The sequence below is a fragment of the Mastomys coucha genome, unplaced genomic scaffold, assembly GCF_008632895.1.
Source record: "Mastomys coucha isolate ucsf_1 unplaced genomic scaffold, UCSF_Mcou_1 pScaffold22, whole genome shotgun sequence".
Taxonomy (NCBI): Eukaryota; Metazoa; Chordata; class Mammalia; order Rodentia; family Muridae; genus Mastomys; species Mastomys coucha.
This window is the reverse complement of record NW_022196905.1, coordinates 129,014,420-129,035,209: the sequence shown is the minus strand read 5'-3', so window position 1 is coordinate 129,035,209 and position 20,790 is coordinate 129,014,420. Positions and strand designations below refer to the sequence as shown.

General features: G+C 49.2%; 1 protein-coding gene and 1 long non-coding RNA gene across 7 annotated transcripts in view; one reads left to right on the top strand and one right to left on the bottom strand.

Annotated features, from left to right (window-relative positions):
- The window catches only part of LOC116068531, a 3,195-nt gene extending 2,910 nt beyond the window's left edge, over positions 1–285 (top strand). The window contains exon 3 of the long non-coding RNA XR_004109614.1: positions 5–285. This is a non-coding gene — a long non-coding RNA (uncharacterized LOC116068531). The remainder of the gene's footprint in view (positions 1–4) is intronic.
- A 7,553-nt stretch (positions 286–7,838) lies between these two features.
- Mlxipl (MLX interacting protein like) overlaps positions 7,839–20,790 on the bottom strand; it is a 49,370-nt gene continuing 36,418 nt past the window's right edge. For 3 of the 6 annotated variants that reach the window (XM_031338192.1, XM_031338193.1, XM_031338188.1), the window contains exons 8-17: positions 16,736–16,917; positions 11,840–12,398; positions 11,525–11,592; positions 11,293–11,449; positions 11,040–11,155; positions 10,826–10,945; positions 10,578–10,705; positions 10,097–10,220; positions 9,256–9,385; positions 7,839–8,529 (exon numbers count right to left, since the gene is read on the bottom strand). In XM_031338192.1, coding sequence (XP_031194052.1) covers positions 8,411–8,529; positions 9,256–9,385; positions 10,097–10,220; positions 10,578–10,705; positions 10,826–10,945; positions 11,040–11,155; positions 11,293–11,449; positions 11,525–11,592; positions 11,840–12,398; positions 16,736–16,917 — 1,703 coding nt within the window. In that variant the 3' untranslated portion in view covers positions 7,839–8,410. Of the gene's footprint in view, positions 8,530–9,251; positions 9,386–10,096; positions 10,221–10,577; positions 10,706–10,825; positions 10,946–11,039; positions 11,156–11,292; positions 11,450–11,524; positions 11,593–11,839; positions 12,399–16,735; positions 16,918–20,790 lie in introns of all 6 variants that reach the window. The other 3 variants (XM_031338191.1, XM_031338190.1, XM_031338189.1) reach the window with 3 other exon arrangements.

Below are 20,790 nucleotides of genomic sequence, written 5' to 3'. Positions count from 1 at the left end.
CTAGATACAAGCTAGAGTCGTCTGCAAAGAGGGGATCTCAGTGGAGGAATTGACCCCATCAGACTACCTCTTACTCATGCCAGTGGCTGTGGTGAGGGACACACACTGCAGGTGTTCCACTCCTGGGCATGTGTGCCTGGGCTGTATTAGAACGGCAACTGAATGAGGCTGGAGGCAGCACCCTTCATGGTCTCTGCTTAAGTTCTACCCCCCCGCAGGAGAGCGTGTCTTCAATGACTGCCTGTCACGGGGAAGAATAAACCAAATAAATCCTTTCCTCTCTAAGCTGCTTTGGGTCTTCATCAAACAATAGAAAAACAAACTAGAATATTTAGTTCTCTGAGACAGGATCTCAGTATGAAAATAATGTGCTCTGAACTCCCTAGGGAGTCCAGGCTGGTCTCGAACTCATGAACATCCTGCCTCAATCTTCCCAGTGCTGGGATCACAAGCATCCATTATCAATCCTAGAGTGACATTTTCTCTTTAAAGAAGCACTTCAGCTGGGCAGTGGTGGCGCATGCCTTTAATCCCAGCACTTGGGAGGCAGGGGCAGGTGGATTTCTGAGTTCGAGGCCAGCCTGGTCTACAGAGTGAGTTCTAGGACAGCCAGGGCTACGTAGAGAAACCAGGTCTCGAAAAACCAAAACCAAAACCAAAAACAAACAAAAAACAAACAAAAACAATTTGGGCTTGGGGAATGTCTCAGTCACTAAAGTGTTTGGCAAATGAAGTTAATTTCTCTGTATGTGTGTGCGCACATGGGTGTGTGCACATTTACAGTTGTATAAATACATGTACTGGCAAGAAGTTGACATCAGTTGTCTTTCTCACTCATTTTCCAACTTTCCCAGTCTACTTTCCAGTGAGTTTTTTACTAGTCGTTGGATTAGGATTCTAGGTCCATAAGCATATGGTTGGAGTTTAGTTCCTTGGCACCCACATAAAAGCCAGGCATGGCACAGTGCATATCAGAGATAGGCAGACTCCTAGGCTTGGTAGTTAACCAGTCTAGCCGATGAGCCAGCTGCTGGTTGAGTGAGAAAGCGAATCTCACAGCAGAAGCTGGGTGTTGGCTAAGAGTCACACTGAGCTCACTCTGCCCCAGGGGGCATCTTTAGGAGTCAGCACCATGAGCGTTGGTTATCTAGACTGAACAACTATCAGAATGACCCTTTGGACAGCCATGTCCCAACCGGAACTAGACCAGAAGCTGCTGACAGAAGATGTGCTAGCTCTGTCTTCCTTCCATTCTGTCTGGGTACACAATAGTCCCTATCCTGGGATCCAGAATTTTAATACGACTACTAATAAAAACTCACTAGAAAAGCAGGTGGGAGAAGTTGGAGATTGACCAAAAAAGACACTTAATGTTAACTTCTTGCCTCTACACGATGTTAATCTCTTGCCTCTATACATGCCTATACCAACATGGACAAACCCACATGAAGATGTGCATACAACCCATGCACTTGCGCACACGTGTACACACGCACATATTCATTTCATTCATCAAGTACTTTACATGTATTTGTTCACGTGTTTAAACTTTTTAAAATCACATTCGTTTCCTGTACAGATGCATGGGAGGGGGTACTCCTCTGAAGACTGGAATACAACTGGTGGGAGCTGGTCCTTTTTCTCCACTGCTTGAGTCCAGGAGATAGGATTTAGGTTGTGAGATTTGGCAGCAAGCCCCTGAATGAGCTGGCCACCTTGCTGGCCCCAGAAGACTTGTCTCACTTAATCTTCCCACAGGTCTTATCGCGAGATTAGGAGACAAACTTTAGGACCTGGTTAAGCGGCTGTACAAGAAACAATTAGAAGCGGGGTCTGACTAGCGGATGTAGAGGATGCTAGGGGCAGCTGCTTGAGGTTAGAGTCCGATCCTGGTCCCAGCCTCTTTGCTTCCTGGTCAGACACATCAAGAACAGGCTTAGCTCTACACATCTGCAGCTATCTCTTACTCACGATGCACTGCACTGATCTGGAACCACGAGCCCAAATAAATCTTTCCTTGAGTTATTTCTGTCCGGGATTGTGGCCACAGTGACGCCAAGGTAAGAGCCACAAGTTGACAAGGAAGCAAGAGAGAGAAGCCAGTGATAACCCCTGCCAACCACACACCAAGATCGGTCTTCCTCTAGCCAAGTTAAGGAAGAAGGGTGCATACAGCCGTCCCTTACCCGCACGGGTGCGTAGCCGAGTCTGAAGCCAACACGAGTATGAGGGGGGGGCAGCGGGCAGGAAACAGAACTCAGGAGAGTGGGGTAGATCGTAGAGGGAGGGGTGAGTCGAGGACAGAGTCCTGGCTGTACTTGCAAGGGTGGAGGCTGAGACAGGGCACAGCATGTCATAGCCACTCTGCTGTTGCTGTGACAAAACACTATGACAAAAGCAACTTCGAAGAGAAAATATTTAATTGGGCTTACAGTTTCAGAGCACCAGAGTCCATGATGGTAGAGCAAAGGCAGAAGCAGCTGAGAGATCACATCTTGGTCGGCAAGTAAGAGGCAAAGACCACACCAGGAACAGAGCAGGTGAGTCTTTTCACATCTCAAAGCCCACCCAGCGGCCACACCTTCTAATCCTTCTCAAGCAGTTCCACCAACTGAAGACCGAGTATGCAAACAGTTGAGCCTATGGAGGAGCATTCACATTCAATCAACCCCAGAGCATGGGTTTGGGTTTGAATAGGTTGTATATGGAATATGTGTGCATGCTGTATTTATCTAGGGACCCACAGAGGTCATTCTTGGGGACCCGAGTTACAGGCAGTTGTGAACCTCCCCATGTGGGTGCGGGAACCAAATCCCAGAGTTCTCAACAACAACACATTTTGTTGTTTTAAATTTTATGTGTTTACCATTGCTCTCTTCAAACACACCAGAAGAGGGCATCAGACCCCATTGCAGATGGTTTGAGCCACCATGTGGTTTCTGGGAATTGAACTCAGGACCCCTAGAAGAGCAGTCAGTGCTCTTAACCACTGAGCAATCCCTCCAGACCAACACTATTATTATTATTATTATTATTTTATTTTGAGACAGGCTCTCAGTGTGTAGCTGTGGCTGATCTAGAACTTACTATGTAGACCAGACTGAACTCCATTTCACATAGATCTGACTCCCAAGAACTGAGATTACATGAACATGCCAAATGTGAATTGTATTTTAACAACCCCACTAGTTGGTTGTCCTGGACAGTATAGTTTAATTTGTAATTGCTTTAGTTTGTATAATGCTAGGAATTAAGCTTAGGGCATGCACAAGCAAGGTGGACTATTGCTGACCTACCACCACCATCACCTCTCAACCCCTCACTGGGGGATTCTAGGCAGGGGCTCTACCACTGAGCCACGTCCCCAGCCCCTCACTGGGGGATTCTAGGTGGGTGCTCTACCACTGAGCCATGCCTCCAGCCCCTCACTGGGAAACTCTGGACAAGCACTCTAGCATGGAGCTCTACCCCTAGCTCCACCCTATACCCTATAGTTTGAGAACCTTTGCTAATTTGAGCCCCAAGCATATTATTTATGCCTCAAAGCCTCTCTCAACAAGGGTTCTTCAGTGCATGATGGAATCACCTTTAAAACTGTTAATGTCTAAACATCACCTCTGGGATTCTAACTTAAGTGGTCCGGACTGACTGCTCCGGATGGGGAGATTTTCCACAGCTGCTCTAATTGTGCCTGACACTCATTCACTCTTGAGAAGCTGCCAGAAGGTGTTATGCGAGACTAATTCTAAGTGTAGGTAAAGGGGATGTTCTATTGACCAGGGGCTGGCTTGGGCAGGTGGGGGCTTAGTTGACCAGCTTCAGAAACAGGTGGCTCAAGCAGCTAGGAAAGAGAGAGTACTTAAAGAAATCTAGTTTGTACACGTGTCCTGGTGCTGGCTTCTGTTCTGGGGATTGTAAGGAAGGAGATCTTTTATCTCAGCATGAAAGATCAAGAAAATAGAAATGGTGAGCAGCATCCTAGGAGGGGGGAGCAGGCAAGCTCCCTGGCTCACCCTGGAAAGAAAGGGAGGCAGAGACACAGGAGAGAGCCCAGCAGCAAGCCAGCAGCTGGTAGTTTGTACCACAGCAAGTGGATACATTGGCTGATGAAGGCAAGCCAAGAAAGAGGCAGCAGAACAGGGAAGGAGACTGTCAGGGAGGGAGAAGGGGAGGGCTGGCCAAGGATGCTGGAGTCATGGAGAGACTTGAAGAACCTGGGGAGAGCAAGATGTATGCCTGGGAATACCTAGATTTTGCAAGGGGTGGGGCTGGGGTTATATACAAAGTCAGTAGGCACAGAATGAGAGCAGGGCTACACTTGGAGCAGAAGGAGCAGGGAGGAGCTTCTAAGATATAGGAGGCCGAGGAAGCGGGAGGGAACAGAAGGAGCAGAGGTAGGAAAGCTATTGTACACATGGAGGGGAACCATCAGCAAAAGGACCCAGAGCCAAGAAAGTCACTTTTGTTTGCTTGCTTTTGCGTGTGTGTGTGTGTGTGTGTGTGTGTGTGTGTGTGTGTAGGTAGGAGTGTGTGTGTGTGTGTGTGTGTGTGTGTGTGTGTGTATGTGTGTGTGCGCATGTGAGACCCTGGATTCCCTGGAGCTGGAGTTACAGGTGGCTGTGAACTCCCTGATCAGGGAGCTGGGAACTGAACTTTGTCCTTTAAAAGAGTATCAAGTGCTTTGAACTGCCAAGCTATTTCTTTTATTATTTTTATTTTTTGTAATTTTTTTTTTTTGGTCTCTCATTACAGATGGTTGTGAGCCACCATGTGGTTGCTGGGATTTGAACTCATGACCTCTGGAAGAGCAGTCGGTGCTCCTAACAGCTGAGCCATCTCACCAGCCCACCAAGCTATTTCTTTAACCCCTGGTTTGCTTTTTGAGATAGTGTTTCATGTAGTTCACACTGGCATCCAATTCACTTTTCAGCTAAGGGTGATATTGAACTCTTGATCCTCCTGCCTCCATCTCTGAAACACTGGAATAACAGGTGTGAAAATGGGTCCAGTTTATGTGGTCCTGTGAAAGGAGCTCAGGACCTCAGGTGTGCTAGGCAAGCACTCTACTGACTGAGCTATGTCCCCAACCCCTTGCATTTTCATTGTTTTGTTTTGTTTTTGTTTCTCAAGACAGGGTTTCTCTGTGTAGCTCTGACTGTCCTGGAACTCACTCTGTGGATAAGGCTGGCCTTGAACCCACAGAGATCCGTCTTCTTCTGCTTGCCAAGTGCTGGGATTGAAGGCCTGTGCCACCACTGCAGAGCTGTTGTTGTTGTTATTACTATGGTATTATCATTATTATTATGGCCCTTGTGTCAGGTCCCCAAGAAGATCAGCAGATGGCATTAGATCCTCTGGAGCGGGTGAAACATTAGGTCCTTTGGAAGAGCAGGAAGCACACTTAACTGGAGCCATCTCTCCAGAACCTTCTTGCCTTTTCCCTCCAGGGTGGCCTTGAACTCACTATGTATCCCAAACTGCCTCCAACTCATGACCTTCTGCTTCAGCATCCTATTAGATCACACCTGTGTTCCATCGAGGCCAGCAAGGGGGTATTATATGGAGGAGGAGATGGAGATGGGTCAGAGAAAACAGGGTGTCAGCCAGCATGGTGGTCTATGCCTGCCCTCTCAGCACTCGGGAGGCAGAGGCAAGTGGATCTCTGTGAATTCAAGACCAGCCTGATCTACAGAGACAGTTCCAAGCCAGCCAAGACTATACACAGGGAGATCTTTGGCGGCAGAGAACATGCAGACCCAGGCATTACTCTCTAATGCTCAGCAGAGAGGAGATGTGTTCATTTTCTGCTTCTGTGAACGAAATGCGACAATCAAAGCAACTTATTTAAAAAAAGAGTTTATTTTGGTTTACGTTTCCAGAGGGACAAGTCCGTTGAGGCAGGGAGGTTTGATTGGGGTGGGGGACAGGTACGGTAACAACAGGAAGTTAAGAATCACATCCTCAAAAACAAGCAGGAAGCAAAGAGGGGGGGGCGGGGAGAAAACGGTGTTTGCTATTTCTTGCACACACTTGTCAACATTCACCCTTCTTAGACCACTGAGTCAGGCTTTGACATCCTTCTGAGTCTCACAAGGGAATGGCTTTGCATGGCACTGGGGTTCTAAACATGGCTGCAGCCATGTCAACAACACACATCTACTCTAGACCTCACTCTAGACACTGTCTAAAGGGGAGGAAGAAAGGAGGAGTTCCATGAATGTAGCTATGGGGAAAGCTATCATTCCTAGTGGATGCACACCTTCCAATGTGCCTGCTTTAATGCACCCAAACTCACTCAGCAGTACCTGAGGTGAACATTGCTGGAGCTGAACTTTAGTTTTCATTGGAACCTTCTGGCAAGGGGTATGTTTCCTAGTTTCCATCCTGACCCCGCTACAGTGTAAAAATTCTTGAAACACCATTTTAAAAAAAGGACTCATTTACTTATTAGCAACTGTGTATTGAACCTGGAGCCTCAATGCCTTTAACCTCAGCACTAAAGAGGCAGAGGCAGGAGGATGTCCGTGAGTTTGAAGCCAGTCTTTTCTACAGAGCAAGTTCCAGGACAATCAGGGCTGCACGGTGAAACCCTGTCTGAGGGGAAAAAATACATACATACATACATACATACATACATACATACTTATATACATACATTCTTAAATACATACACATCTACAAGAATGGGGCTGGGAGATGGTCCAGTCATTAAAGAGCAGACTTACAACCAAAATCTAAAAGGAGTGGTAACCCCATTGTTGGGGGAGTAAAGACAAGTAGATCTCAGGTACTTATTGGCCAGCCAGCCTCACCAAATTGGTGAGTTCTAGGTTCAGTGAAGGACCCTGTCTCCAGGAATAAAGCAGAGGGGCTGGTGAGATGGCTCAGTAGTAAGGGCACTTGCTGCTAAAACTGATAACCTGAGCTTTCTCCTCATCACTTACATGGTGGAAGGAGAGAACCGTTTCCTAAAAAGTCATCCTCTGACCTCCACATGTATGACATTTGCACATGTGCATACACACATAAATAAATGTCATTTTTAAATATTTTCAGACAGAGGCGGGAGGATCTGATTGTTTAAAACAAACCTGGTCTACATAGCAAGTTCCAGGACAGCAAAGACTGCAGAAACCCTGCCCCCAAATATAATATACATATAAGTAACTCTGTGTGTGTGTAGACTGGGGCTTACTGTATGGCCCTGGCTGGCCTGAAACTCCATATGCAGAACAGGTAGGTCTCACTCATAAAAACCTGCCTCTGCCTCCCAAGTACTGGGATTAAAGGTGTGCACCACCATGCCCAGTCCTAAAATATATTTTGAAGTATTTTAAAAGTAAGGCAGAGATCACCAAGGAGTTACCCACGTCAGCCGCTAACCTCCACACATAAGCACGGGCAAGCACATTGCACACAAGCAAATTGTAAAGTACTCAAAGGCCGGTAGTGTGACCATGCCTTTAATCCCAGCATTCCAGAGGCAGGGGCTGGTGGATTTCTGAGTTCGAGACCAGCCTGGTCTATCCAGTGAGTTCCAGGACAGCCAGGCCTACACAGAGAAACCCTGTCTTGAAGAAACAAAAACAACAAATCAAAAGTACTCAAAAGTTATTTATGATCCACGGGGTCCTCTGTAATGTCACCTTTCACTGCTGCCAGCTCTGAGTCCCATACTGTGACACACTGCCACGGGGTCCTCTATAACGTCCTTTCACTGCTGCCAGCTCTGAGTTCCATACTGTGACACACTGCCACGGGGTCCACTATAACGTCACCTTTCATTGCTGCCAGCTCTGAGTCCCATACTGAGACACTGCCAGTCACACCAACACCAGTCTTTGCAGACTGTTTTTTGCTTTTATTGATCAAGAACTTTTTTTTTTATATAAAACCCACATACGCACACACACATCTACATTCATGCAAGATGCCTGCCACGCTCTGGCTACCTCTTGTCCTGATCTCTCATGGCATCAGACCTCGGTGGTCTCACCCAGGAAGCCACCCTGTGGCTCCCCATGTCACTAGTGCAGGGGCAAAGAGAGGGAATCTCCTGTTCTCCCTCCCCGTTGAGCAACTGCGGGTGAGTGGCACCTTTTATCCAAAGCAGGAAGTTGTGAGGAAACAGACTGACATCTCTCATCAGAGCTCCTGCTTAGGTCCCCAGTGCCGCGGCTGCTAATGCATTTGGGGTCCTCTGTTAATAAAGGGAGGTCAGAAGATGGGGTACGAGTCACCAGGGATCACAGCATTAGCAACAGTGCAGGGGGTGGAAGCAGGTTCTTCTCCACCCCCAAGGAGTGGAATACTTGGAACCTGCCAGATCTGCAGGGAAAGGGCCAGTCAGGATCGTTAGGGGCGGGCGTGTCCACAACTTTTTCCTGGAGCTCGGAAACCTTCACCAGGATTATAATGGTCTGCCCAGGGCACCCTCTGTGACTGCTCGTGTGGCTTGCTCAGGCACGAGGCTTGGGTCGGTGAGGATGCTGGTGGAAGTGCTGAGCTGGCGAAGGGAATTCAGGATGGCTGGAAAGAGAGGGTGACACGTTGTGGTGATCTGAATATGCTTGGCCCAGGGAGTGGCACAATTAGGTGTGGCCTTGTTAGAGAAAATGTGTCATTGTGGGGTGGGCTTTGAGATCCTCCTCCTCGCTACCTGAGGGCAGTGTTCCTGGCTTCCTTTGGATGAAGGTGGAGAACTCTCAGGTCCTCTGGTGCCATGCCTCGATAATGGACTGAACTTCTGAACCTGTAAGCTAGCCCCAATTAAATGTTCTTTCTAAGACTTACCTTGGTCATGGTGTCTCTTCACAGCAGCAGAAACCCTAACTAAGATGTCCTTAAAATTAGGGATGAAGTCAAGAACATGGAGTAAATACTAGCCCTTCCCTAGGACCTGCCCTAAAAGCCCTTCCGTAGGACCTACCTTTTCCTTTAGGTGCTCTATCACTGAGCCACGCCCCCAGCCCCTCACTGGGGGATTCTAGGTAGGGGCTCTATCACTGAGCCACGCCCCCAGCCCCTCACTGGTGGATTCTAGGCAGGGGCTCTACCACTGAGCCACACCCCCAGCCCTTCCCTGGGGGATTCTAGGCAGAGGCTCTACCACTGAGCCACACCCCCAGCCCCTCACTGGGGGATTCTAGGCAGGGGCTCTACCACTGAGTCACGCCCCCAGCCCTTCCCTGGGGGATTCTAGGCAGGGGCTCTACAAAGCCTCACAACTTAGTGGCAGGAAGGTGCCTCACATACTTGGCCGGAGAGCAGGCAGGGAACAGTACTGTTCCAGCCAGGCCAGTGAGGTCTGGCGGAGGCTGTGCAAGCTTGCGGTAGACACCATCCCATTGAAGGACTCAAATAAAGGTCGGATGAGGATGCTGAACTGGATTTGGAGTCAAGGAGCACATCAGTGGTCCAGACAGCATCCCACTACTTTTCATAGAACTACAACACCTGACCCAAGCCAGGGCAGAGAAAGGCCTGTCACTGTTGAACCATGGACCCTGTGGAGAGCCACTCTGCCCCCTCCCTCCTACACCAAGGGTTATCCACTCATCTGTCTCTCAGCCCTGCCCCTTACTCCCTCCAGAGCCCTTATTCTGTATTAGTGGGTCCCAATCTCTAGGCTCAGTCAAGGACTTGAATACTGGTCTGATGGCACAGGCCAGTAATCCCAGCCATTAGGAGGCTGAGGCAGGAGGATTATGAGTTCAAGGCTAGCCTGGACAACTTATAATTTGTCTCAAAATAAAAAGTTAAAATTGGGCTCATGTTCCATCTCTAGTATGGGAAAATAAACACAACTTGACCCTGAATCCAGGGAAGAGTAGATACCCTGCCTTCTCAAGGCCTCAAAGAACTTGACTGCTTTCAGGGACATTCCCAACCTCTTCCCCCTACTCTTGCTCCCTCTCAGCTCTTAGTCCCAGTTGCCATGAAACCTTGCAATCCCAGGGCCTGACAGTAGAGGGCAGAACCAAAAGTCCGTTCCCTGGGGTTCTACAGCTCAGCCTGTGGTCTGAGACCCAGCCTGGACCGACTGTAGTTCCAGCAGCCAGCACTGCCCTCGTGCTATCAGTCCAAATAAGGATACTACCCAGAACTTCCAATTGTGCAGGGTGCGCGTCCGGACATAGTCATCAAACATGTCCCGCATCTGGTCAAAGCGCTGATGTGTGATGGGCACCCCGGTGGCAGGTAGCTGCTGCTGGCACAAGCTAGGAATGCAAAGAGTCGCCGTTCAGGGAATGGAGACATATCTCCCTTATCAGAGCCCCTAAGTTCTTTTGCTGCTGTTGTTTGGTTTTTTAAGGTACTGGGGATGAAACCCAGTTCTTACATATGCTATGTAAGGACAAACCACTCTTGCGCTCCTCAATGGAGGATTTTGGGCAGTCTCTCCATCACTGAGCCACGCCCCCAAACCCTTACTAGCAGATTTTTAAGAAAGCACTCCCTCGCTGAGCCACGCCCCCAGGCCTTTACTGAAGTATTCTAGGCAGGTGCGGTACCTCGAAACCACACCTTTAATCCCTCGCTACAGGTTTTCTAGGCTGAGCTTTATCCTAGCTTACTTGATGGCAGCATTGAGCTCCTCTATTTCATCCCGCAGCTGCTGCGCCTCCTCCTGCATGGCCGCCCGCTCCTGCTGCAGCATCAGGATGTACTCCGCCGTCTTCTGAAGCGTGGTTGCTTTGCTCACCTGCGAGCGCCACCAATGTGGGCCTCTGTGCTGGCAGGCCCTGGGATCTGGTGTTGGGTGTTGGTCCAAGGAGGGGCTCCACGACTCTAAGGGAGTATGCATTTCTGTCTGGGGGCTCACCTTGAGGCTGGGCTGGGCACTGAGCGTGCTCACAAGTCCGTGAAGGGTGTCGAATCCTAGCTTAATATTGAAACGCCTCTTCTGCTCCGCGGAGATGTGTGTGATGCGTCGGTTCTCCATCTTGGGAAGCAAAAAGTACGGTGAGTCGAAGTAGGAGGGCTGGACGAAGGATTAGATGCCAGTCGTGTCTTGGGGTTCAGGGGATGGCACATACCTTGTTGTTGTCTACTCGACCCCGGCTTAGGACAGTTTGAGGGGGAGACAGGTGGACGCTCAGTGCCCCGGGGGGTTGAATGGAGTTGAGATCCCCTGATAGTCGCCGCTCACTGCCTGTGGCAGGGACAGACCCACAGACAGACCGACACACAAGAGAGAAAGTCCCCTTGCCCTGACCCCACTCACAACCCCCTTCATCCTTCCCCTCCCTCCATCCCCTAAGACTCACAATCCCTCTAGCCCCTATTTACCGCTGGATACTGGAGGTGAGAGCCGCTCTGCTTTGGGGACAACCAGGGACCTGGGAGGAGCCAATGTGGCTGGGCCTGGAGGTGGCCGGGGTGGTGTAGGGGCCGGTATTGGGGGGAAAAAGGCACGGGCACGGGGGATTTCAGAGACTGTATCCTGCTGGGATGGAGAAGGGCAGATAGTTGGAATAAAGGCCCTAGACTGACCCCTACCTTCCAGTGTTCACCATCTTACCGGGGACTCTGGAGGTCGGAGGAGGGTGCTGGGCACAGTTGGAGGTTCCAGTGCTTGCTCAGGTTTGGCTGGGTACAGGCAGGACTATGAGGACCACTAGACTGGCCCAATCAAGTCCATCACCAACTAAGACCCCTCGTTTTCCCCAGCAGCCCACACACCGCTATCAGACATAGCTCACATCTGTAATATTATTCCACCTTCTCTGTCCCCCAAGACCACCCTGAAGCCCTAGCCCTCTGCCCTTCAGGCTTCCCCACACCTTCCAGAGTCCATCCCTCCCAGTACATTGTCCATTCACCTCTCCCATCTCACCTGCCCTGAGCAGCTGTGTAAGGCAGGGGTTGTTGTCTCTGGCAGTGGCAGTGGCAGTGGGGCTGGCGGTGGCAGAGGCCAAGGTGGGTGAACTAGCTTTTCGTCCCCCAGGGGTTGGGGAGGAGGGCTTGCATCTGGGCTGCATACCCTGAGGCACGGTGAAGTGAGGCCCAAAGACGGGTTCCAGGTACCCATGGGGCAGATGGTCTAAGGGAAAAGGCGCAGGGCCAGGGCCAGGGCCAGGGCCAGGCTGTGGGGTGGGAACAAAGGTTGTGGGTGCAGGAAGTGTAGACACTCCTGGAGCAGGAGGGACTGCAGTGAAGGGAAACCTGGCAGAGAAGAGAGGCTCTTCTGGCAACAAAGTGGGAGGTGGAGCCACTGTGGGGAAGGGAGAGGGGGTGCAGGACTCTAAGCCATGCACCTTGACAGGGGTGGGATACGGAAGGACAGGAGCTGGTACAGGAGCAGGTGGGATCTTGGTTTTAGGGTCTTCAGGAAGAAGGAATTCAGGGCTCAGAAAGGAACTGGGATCCAAAGGTCCAGAGCAGCTGTTTCGAGCCTAGGAGAGGGGCAGGAGGAAACAGGATGATACTCAGAGAGTAGGGGAGGGAGCCACCTTCTTCCAACCACTAGGAAGCCTCTATGCTTGCCACACCCGCTCCAGTGACAGCTGTCTACAGGAGAAAAGGCTTCAAAGAAGCCTTTTGCCATTCCTTAACTCGGAATTGGTCCAGATTGGTCCTTGCAATAGTCATGGAGGGTCTCACGTGCTTTCTGTATTAGATATAGAGGTGCCCCAGGGAATGATTTACTAATGGCTAAGCTAAATTGGACATTGCTTTCTGACCTCCACCAATGTTCCAGCATCCTAGTCTATGCTGAACCGATCCTCGGCTTGGAATTTCGTACAGAATGTTGTTACCCATTCAGACTAATTGCCTCCAGCATTGTTAGGGAGATAGTGAAGGAGGTCGGACAATGATGTTTACTTAATAAGAGTTAATTATCAGGGCAGGTTCAACTAAGAATCCACTAGAACTGCAGCTGGGTCACTCCTAGGAATTAGATTATTTTTTTGTTCTAGGTAAGGTTAGCATGAATGGGACCCCTGGGCTTATCTCTGCTAGTCCAGAAGATTAGCATAGTTGGGTGTTTACTAAGGACTGGCTGGCTATACAATAGATTAGAATAGAAGCCACTTACACTTGGCTTCTAAGATTAGCCTGATTATAGATGAGGCTAAGTTCCTGTCAGTTTACATGTATATACTTTTCTATAGAATCTTTGTGCTTCAGATGACCTCGATGTACCTTGACTGGTATATTATCTAACTTCATTTTGCCTTCTGTAATGACCATTTAAGTCTGATGCCTATTTTGAGAAAATACACTCAGATTCAACACTCCCTTGTATTCCCATCTGTGTGTCATTCTCACCAACTCCTTGCCTGCCTGATTACCAGGACACCGATTTCTCTCGCAGGTTGAGGGATCTTCAACCGGCTCGGCCCATGGCATATCCTGGCTATGTATATATAGGACTGGGTATGGAGGATAATTGATTCATATATGTGCACACACAAGCATATACATATTCATACATGCACACATTAGAAATAACAGTCTCATGTACAGCTGTAGCCTAGAATAACCTTTATGCACAAATTAGGCACAACACAGATGATCAGTCTTACAGATGATCTGTGATCTGCTTGCCCACCAAATAATCTGTCCAGTACAGCTACTATTCTAGTCTTTATCTATCACTCTAGCCATCCACCAATCCATCCACTAATTATCCACCATCTATCCTTCCACATATCTATTCTTCATCCATCAAAATACTAACTCATTCACCAATCCTCCCCTTCGTTCATCCTTTACCCATATGTGCATCCTACCATCCACCTGTCCATCCATCCATCATTCTATCCACCTGTCCTTCCACCCATCCATCCATCCATCCATCCATCCATCCATCCATTCATCCATCCATCCATGTGCCCAGCCCCAGTGACTTACCCACAATCTATGTATTATCCATGCATCCATCCATCCATGCATCCATCCATCCATGCATCCATCCATCCACCCATCCATCCACCCATCCATCCACCCATCCATCCATCCACCTATCCATCCATACATGCACCCATCCATCTACCCATCCATCCACCGGTTCATCTATCCATCCATCCATTTGTCTGCCTGTCCATCTGTCCATCTGTACATCCTTCCATCCATCTACCTGTCCATTCATCTATCTTTTGCACCCATTTACCAACTTATTCTCTTATCTCTGAACTCACCCAACTCTCTACTTCCACTCCAGCTGGGATGGTTAATCTGGATTGTCAACTGGATAGGACTGAGGAATGTCCAGGAGCTGGGTGAGGCACACTGGTGTTTCTTTGAGGGCATTTCCAGAAGGGACAGACTGAGAGGGTGGGGCATGCTGGTTAAATGACACTGTCAATGGGATTCAGTTAAGAAATGGGTAGGGCATTAGTGAAACCCACCTCTTTTGGTGTGTCCCTAACAATGCTTCCAGAGAAGGTTAACAGAAAAAAGACTCACCCTGGGTGTGGGCAGAACCATTCCATGGGGGTGCGATCCCAGACTGAATAAAAAGTGGGCCAGCATAATGGCTCAGAAACTTAAAGCTCTTGCCACCAAGCTTGATCACAGGAACTCAAGGAAAGGAGAGAACCAACTCCTGAAGGTTATTCTCTGACCTTCACATGGGTGCCCGCATACACACACATGTGAACACACACAAAATAAATTTTAAAAAAATGTAATTATGGGGGCTGGTAAGGTGGCTCAGTGGGTAGAGCACTTACCACCAAGCCTTGACTTCAGTGTCTGGGACCCACATGATATGATGGGGCAAGAAGAAAACTGCTACATTTGAGCTGTTCTCTGACCTCCACACACATGCCATGACAAGCATGTGCCTCTACATCATGCCTGTACACACACATACACACACACACACACACACACACACCTCCTCCTCACCATCTTCATCAAATGAAAATAAGCAATAAGGCTGGACCGGGTCCCAGCCTTCTCCCCTCTGCTCCCTGACACACTGCGAGCAGCTGCCTCATGGCACTGCTCTCCTGCCTTTTCCACTGTATCCCTCAAACCTGATCCAAAAGAAACCTCTCCATACATTGCTTAAGTTAGGTTATCATGTGATAGCAAGGGCAGAAGTAACTAATGTGGAGGGAGACATGTCATGAATGCTCAGCTCATAGTTTAGGGGTCCAAATGGAATAATTGAGGGTGGGGTGGAAGCCATCTAGTAAAGGCACTCCCTCCACCCCCAACCTCTGCATCTTTCCTTCCTAGCTCTGTTACAACTTCTCCCCCAGGGTAGACTAGAACCTCTGAAGCCATGAGGCAGAATAACTCCTTCCCTGGGGTTGTTTTTCTAGGTATTGTCCAGTGATGAGAGACTGGATATGACTCTAGCTGACAGGCCAGCAGAGTCACTTACCAAGCAATCCAACCATCTGAACTCTCTATTCTCCCATCCACCTATCCATACTCCGTCTGTTTATCCATCAACCAACCATGAATGTAACAAATCGCTCATCCATTCACAAAGCCACACATCACTGGGCCATCCACCCACTAGTTCATCAGTTCTAAACCAGACCACTCTGGTTTATATCCACTTACTCATAGATGCACACACCATTGTCTACAATGATTTTTCCACTTACTGCTGCATAAGTTTCTCTGTATTCTCACTCACTCACTCACTCACTCACTGGGCAACCATTTATTGAATAACACTGTGTGTGTGTAAACAACTAGGAACAGAGAATGCGATGGTGACCAAGACAACCCTTCCAGCAAGAAGCTGTCCAGTGGTGGAGAGAGACCTCTCAAGACCAACTACAAAAACATCCGAAAAGTTCAATGATAGGAGGAAAAGGCACTGTGGTGGTAAGGTTTACCTGTCATCATGACAACCTAGAACCAAGAGTTCTCATAGGAAGAGTCTCAGTGAGGAACTGCCTTACACTGGGTTGGGGATTGTCTTCATTGTCAGAAGTCGGGTGATATGGAAAGACCCAGCCCACTGTGGGTGGCACCATTCCCTAGGCCTGAGCCGTGTAAGAGTACAGACATGGAGCTGAACTTGTCAACAAGTAGGTAAGCACGCACACAATCATTTCTCTCTGCTCCTGACTGTAGATGAGGTGTGATCACTGAGGTTCCTGCCTTGACTTCCCCACAAAGATGGACTGTAACCTGAGGTTGCAAGCTAACATAAACCCCTGTCTCCCCCTAAGTTGCTTTTTCCTCAGAGTATTTTACTACAACAACAGAAATGAAACTAGAACAAGACACTTTAACAGTGGCAGGGAAATGACTTCTGAATTAGGCACAGGAGTTAGTGAAACAATATGCCAACTCACAGTTGTCTAAACACACACCCATCCTATTTCCATGCACACATTCCTGCTCCTCCCCATCAGGCTTGCCCTTCCTTTACTTTGCCATTCACTAAAACTCAGAAAACTAGGCAGGTACGGGTTCTGTACACCTTTAATAGCTGTACTCAGGAGGCAGAGGCAGGCTGATCTATCTATGAGTCCAAGGTCACCCAGGGCCCTGAGATCCTGTCTCAAAAACAAAACATAACTAAACTCTGCCCTCTGGATTGTGCTGTTGTGTGTGTCTTCTGTCGTCTGCCGTCCCCTGCCCCCCTCACTCATTCAGTTCATGTAAGTCTGCTTTGTAGGGTTTTCTTTTTCTGCTACCTATATTCTCCTGGGCTCTCTGCCTGGTTGGCCCAGTAAATGTCTTTCTACCTCCTGGCCCCAAGTAGAGCCAGAGCTAGCTCTCACATGCTCTGGGCAGACTGGGCAGAGCTCACCTGTAGGCGTGTATTCCCTGAGAGAGGGGTCATCCCTGAGGAGGAGGAAGAGGAGACCGGAGATGGAGGTGGGGCCAGGATCCCACCGCCGAAGAGGGAGTCAGCCATGGGGCCAAAGCTGGGGGGCTCCAGGAAGCTTGAAGATGTGGGCGTCTGAGAGGGGCAGTAATTGGTGAAGAAATCTGTAATTGGGACACAGAGGGTAGCAAATGACATTAAGAACTCAGAATGGGGCTGAAGAGATGGCTCAGAGGTTAAGAGCACTGGCTGCTCTTACAAAGGTACTGAGTTCAATTCCCAGCAACCACATGGTGGCTCACAACCATCTGTAATGGGATCAGATGCCCTCTTCTAGTATCTGAAGATAGTGACGGTGTACTCATATACAATAAATAATAAATCTTAAAAAAAAAAAATAAAGAACTCAGAATGGACCATAGGCATAGTTCTAGAGAGGTCAGGAGTGGGTAGAAGGCTTACAAGAGACTATGAAACAGTTCCTGTCACACTCAGGGGAAGCAGAGGTAGAGACAGGTAGGATGGCCTAGGGGAGATGGTGGGGTCTAGGAGTGAGTGAGCGGGGACCCCAGGAAGCTGCTCACCCACAGAGTCCCAATCCTAGATCACTTCCCCTCCCTGTGTCTGCTCCTCTTTTTAGCACTGTTGGCATTCTAGAAAGAAGGGGTCACAGAGAGGCCCTGGGAAGGAAAAAGGTGGGGTCCAGGGGAGTTGCCCCAGTGTGTCAGGGATGAATCAAGGGTGAACAGATTCATGAGGTCAGTAGGTCAGGGAGAGGTTAGACTTGCTGAAAGATCAGGAATTGAAGCTGTACGGAGTGAAGTCCTGGCTGACATTTGGGGGACATAGAATGGGCTCAGAGTTGGGGTGTGAGTGACAGGGAGCCAGGAACCCTGAAAAGTTTATGGAGAGGCGGGCAAGGCAGCCAGATTGTTTAGGGGTGCGAGTTGTGTAAGTTCTGGGCTATTCTGGTTTTGGGAAGCAAGCTGCTCATGGCCTAACCACATCCCGGGCTGGGGCGACACCCGCCTACCCTCTCCCTTCCGGGCACCTTTCTCTGACCCTAGCCAGCATGTGTTCTGTGCCAAGGCCTCCTGTGTCAGTCAGAGCAGACCCTACCATGGGAGCTCCTCACAGGGTTTGGTGGGCTGCAGCCACCCCCCTCCAGAATCCCAGCCAGGAGGGCTGGTCAGACCTTTCTGACATAAACCACCTCTCAACACCAAGTTAGTTAGGGAAGGTCACAGAGTCAGGGTGTGTATGCCTATGTGGTGTGTGTATGTCTCTGTGGTGTATATAGTTATGTATATACATATGTATATGGGAGTGCAGCAGATATATATTTGCATATGCATGTATATATCCATGTGTGAAAGTGTGTACATATGTGAAAGTGCATATATCTACATATATATGATATGTACACATGTATATACATATATGTATACATGTAGGCCTCTGAACATGTGGGTGAGCATACGTAGGGTATGTGTATGTTGCCATGTGTGTCCATGTGTGCATGCATATGTGTGTGACCATATGTGTATGTGTGTGCATAAAATGTTTGTGTGTGCTGGTGCATGTGTATGAATATATGTGTTATGCATGGCGTGTGTGAGTGTGTGAGTGTGTGTGTGTGTGTGTGTGTGTGTGTGTGTGTGTGATGTGGGTGTTTGTCTCAGGTGGTTCCACCTGGCCAGAAGACTAGAGAGGTTCTGAGTACCAGTACACAGTGACACGAAGCTCTCTACCTCTCTGGATGTCTGGCCCTCGAATGTGACTGAATGCACCTGGCATGCCCACATCTCTCCCAGTATCAGAAGTAGTTTGACACTGTCCTGTGTCCCCGCTTTTTACCAAGGGATCTGGGGAGGGACCAGAAAGGGGTCACCAGCGTTCCATCTCTCTTGGCCCTTGTCAGTAAGTCATTTGGAGCCCAGGATTAGAGCATAGGCCCCTGGCAAACCAACCCTTCATGTCAGAGCCTCAGACTCCTCCTTTCCTGTGAGCTGTCCACACCTGTTCCCAGCAGCCTCCAGAGATCCCCTCCTTCTCCCAGCTTCCCATCAAACCCCAGTCCTTCCCTAACCTGGCTCTCACACGGACCAGCCACAATGTCTGCCCCTGAACCTGCTCTCTCCCAACCTCCTGCCTCTGTAGTATTTTATGCTTTCAACAGGGTTTCCAGAAAGATGACAGAATGGAAACCCTAGTGGCTCAAGGCTCTTCGGGAGCATGACCAGCTTGAGAGGGTCTCTGTAACCACCTGTTCTGGGAGAGCCATGCTTACCCTTACCCCCCATCAGCTGCCACCTAGGATTGATTGACAAGTTACTGCAAACTCCAACCCAACTACATTTTGCCCAGAGCCTGGGTGGGCACAGCTGAGCTCCTACCTGTGGTAGGGGTCTGTGGGCCAGGAGGGAGCTGCTCTCCTGGGGGACAAGTCTGCTTCCAGGGCACTGCCATCAACACTTCTGCCCCTGGCAGACCCCACCCTCCCAGGGCTATGGCCGGGAGGTGGGGATGGGGGTGGTTCCTCATTCCCTAGTACCCATCCCATAGGCCTCAGCTCTTGAATGGCAGACCCAGGACCCTGTAGGGAAGAAGCTGGGTATCTCACTCGAATGAAGCTTCTCTCTCAAAGACTCTCTTTTCAGGTTTGGGGAAGATATCCAGATATCCTCCTGAGTCCCAGCATTTAGGGAGCTTTCAAGGCCCCTAATCAATCCCTGCGAGAAGCAGCGAGCAAGAAATACAAGAGTGCTGGGTGGCGGCGGTGGCAAAGGCATTTAGGCAGAGGCAGAGAGGCAGTCGGATCTCTGTGAGTTCCTGGAGTGAATTCCAGGACAGCTAAGGCTACACAAAGAAATCCTGTCTCAAACAACAACCATAACAAAAATAAACAACAAACCTAAAAACTAAAATATAATAAAAATTTAGACAGACAGACAGACAGACAGACAGACAGAAATACATGCAGGCAAGACAACAGTGTGGGGAAGGAAGACCCTATCAGAAAACAGGAAGCAAGTTGTATTATGACTCACAGTTGGAATCCAGACACTCAGGAGACTGAGAAGGAGCATGAGTTTGAGGCCAGCCTGGGCTACATAGTGACTCTATCTCAAGTAAGAAGGGGTGTGTGTTGGGTGGGGGGAGAATGGATGGAGAGTAGGGGAGGGAATGGGAGAGGGAAAGGGAGAGAGCACGCTCTAGGTATGGTGAGACACACGTCTATCCTCTAGTCCCAATACTCAGGAGAATCAGCATTCAGGGCAGCTTGGCTATACAGCAAGTTTAAGGCCAGCCTGGACTGGCTTATATCCTTTAACTGTCAACTTGACAATTTCCAACCGTAACCTGAAGGGGGGACAGAACTGAGGGACTGCTTAGGTCAAACTGGTCAGTTGTCCTGCCTGCTGGGGATGATCTTGATTGTTAATCGATGAAGGAGGTAGCTAAGTGTGTTGGCTCATTTTATGTCTACTTGATACAAGCTAGAATCATCTGAGAGGAGGGAGCTTCAACTGAGAGGATGCCTCCAAAAGATCAGGCTGCAGGTAAGCCTGGAAAGCATTTTGTTAATTGGTGATTGATAGGGAAGGGCCCAGCCCACTATGGTGGTGGTCCTGGGTTCTATTAGAAAGCAGGCTGAGCAAGCCAAGGGAAGCAAGCCAGTAAGCAGCACCCTTCCATGGCCTCTGCATCAGCTCCTGCCTCCAGGTTTCTGTCCTGACTCCAGGTTTCTGTCCTGACTCCCTCCAGTGATGGACTATGATGTGGAAGTGTAGGCTGAATTAACCCTTTCCTCCCCAAGCTGCTGTTGGTCATAGTATTTCATCCTAGCAATAGGAGCCCTGACTAGGACATACTAGTCATGAGTCCTTGAATGGGCTAGAAAACAACATTCTTCGTTCTTCCAAGGTTCCTGCCCTGACCTTCCCTCAGTGAGGTATTGTAACCTTTAAGGTGAGATTAACCCTTTCCTTCCTTGGGTCAGAGCATTTATCACAGAAACAGAAAAAAAAAACCTG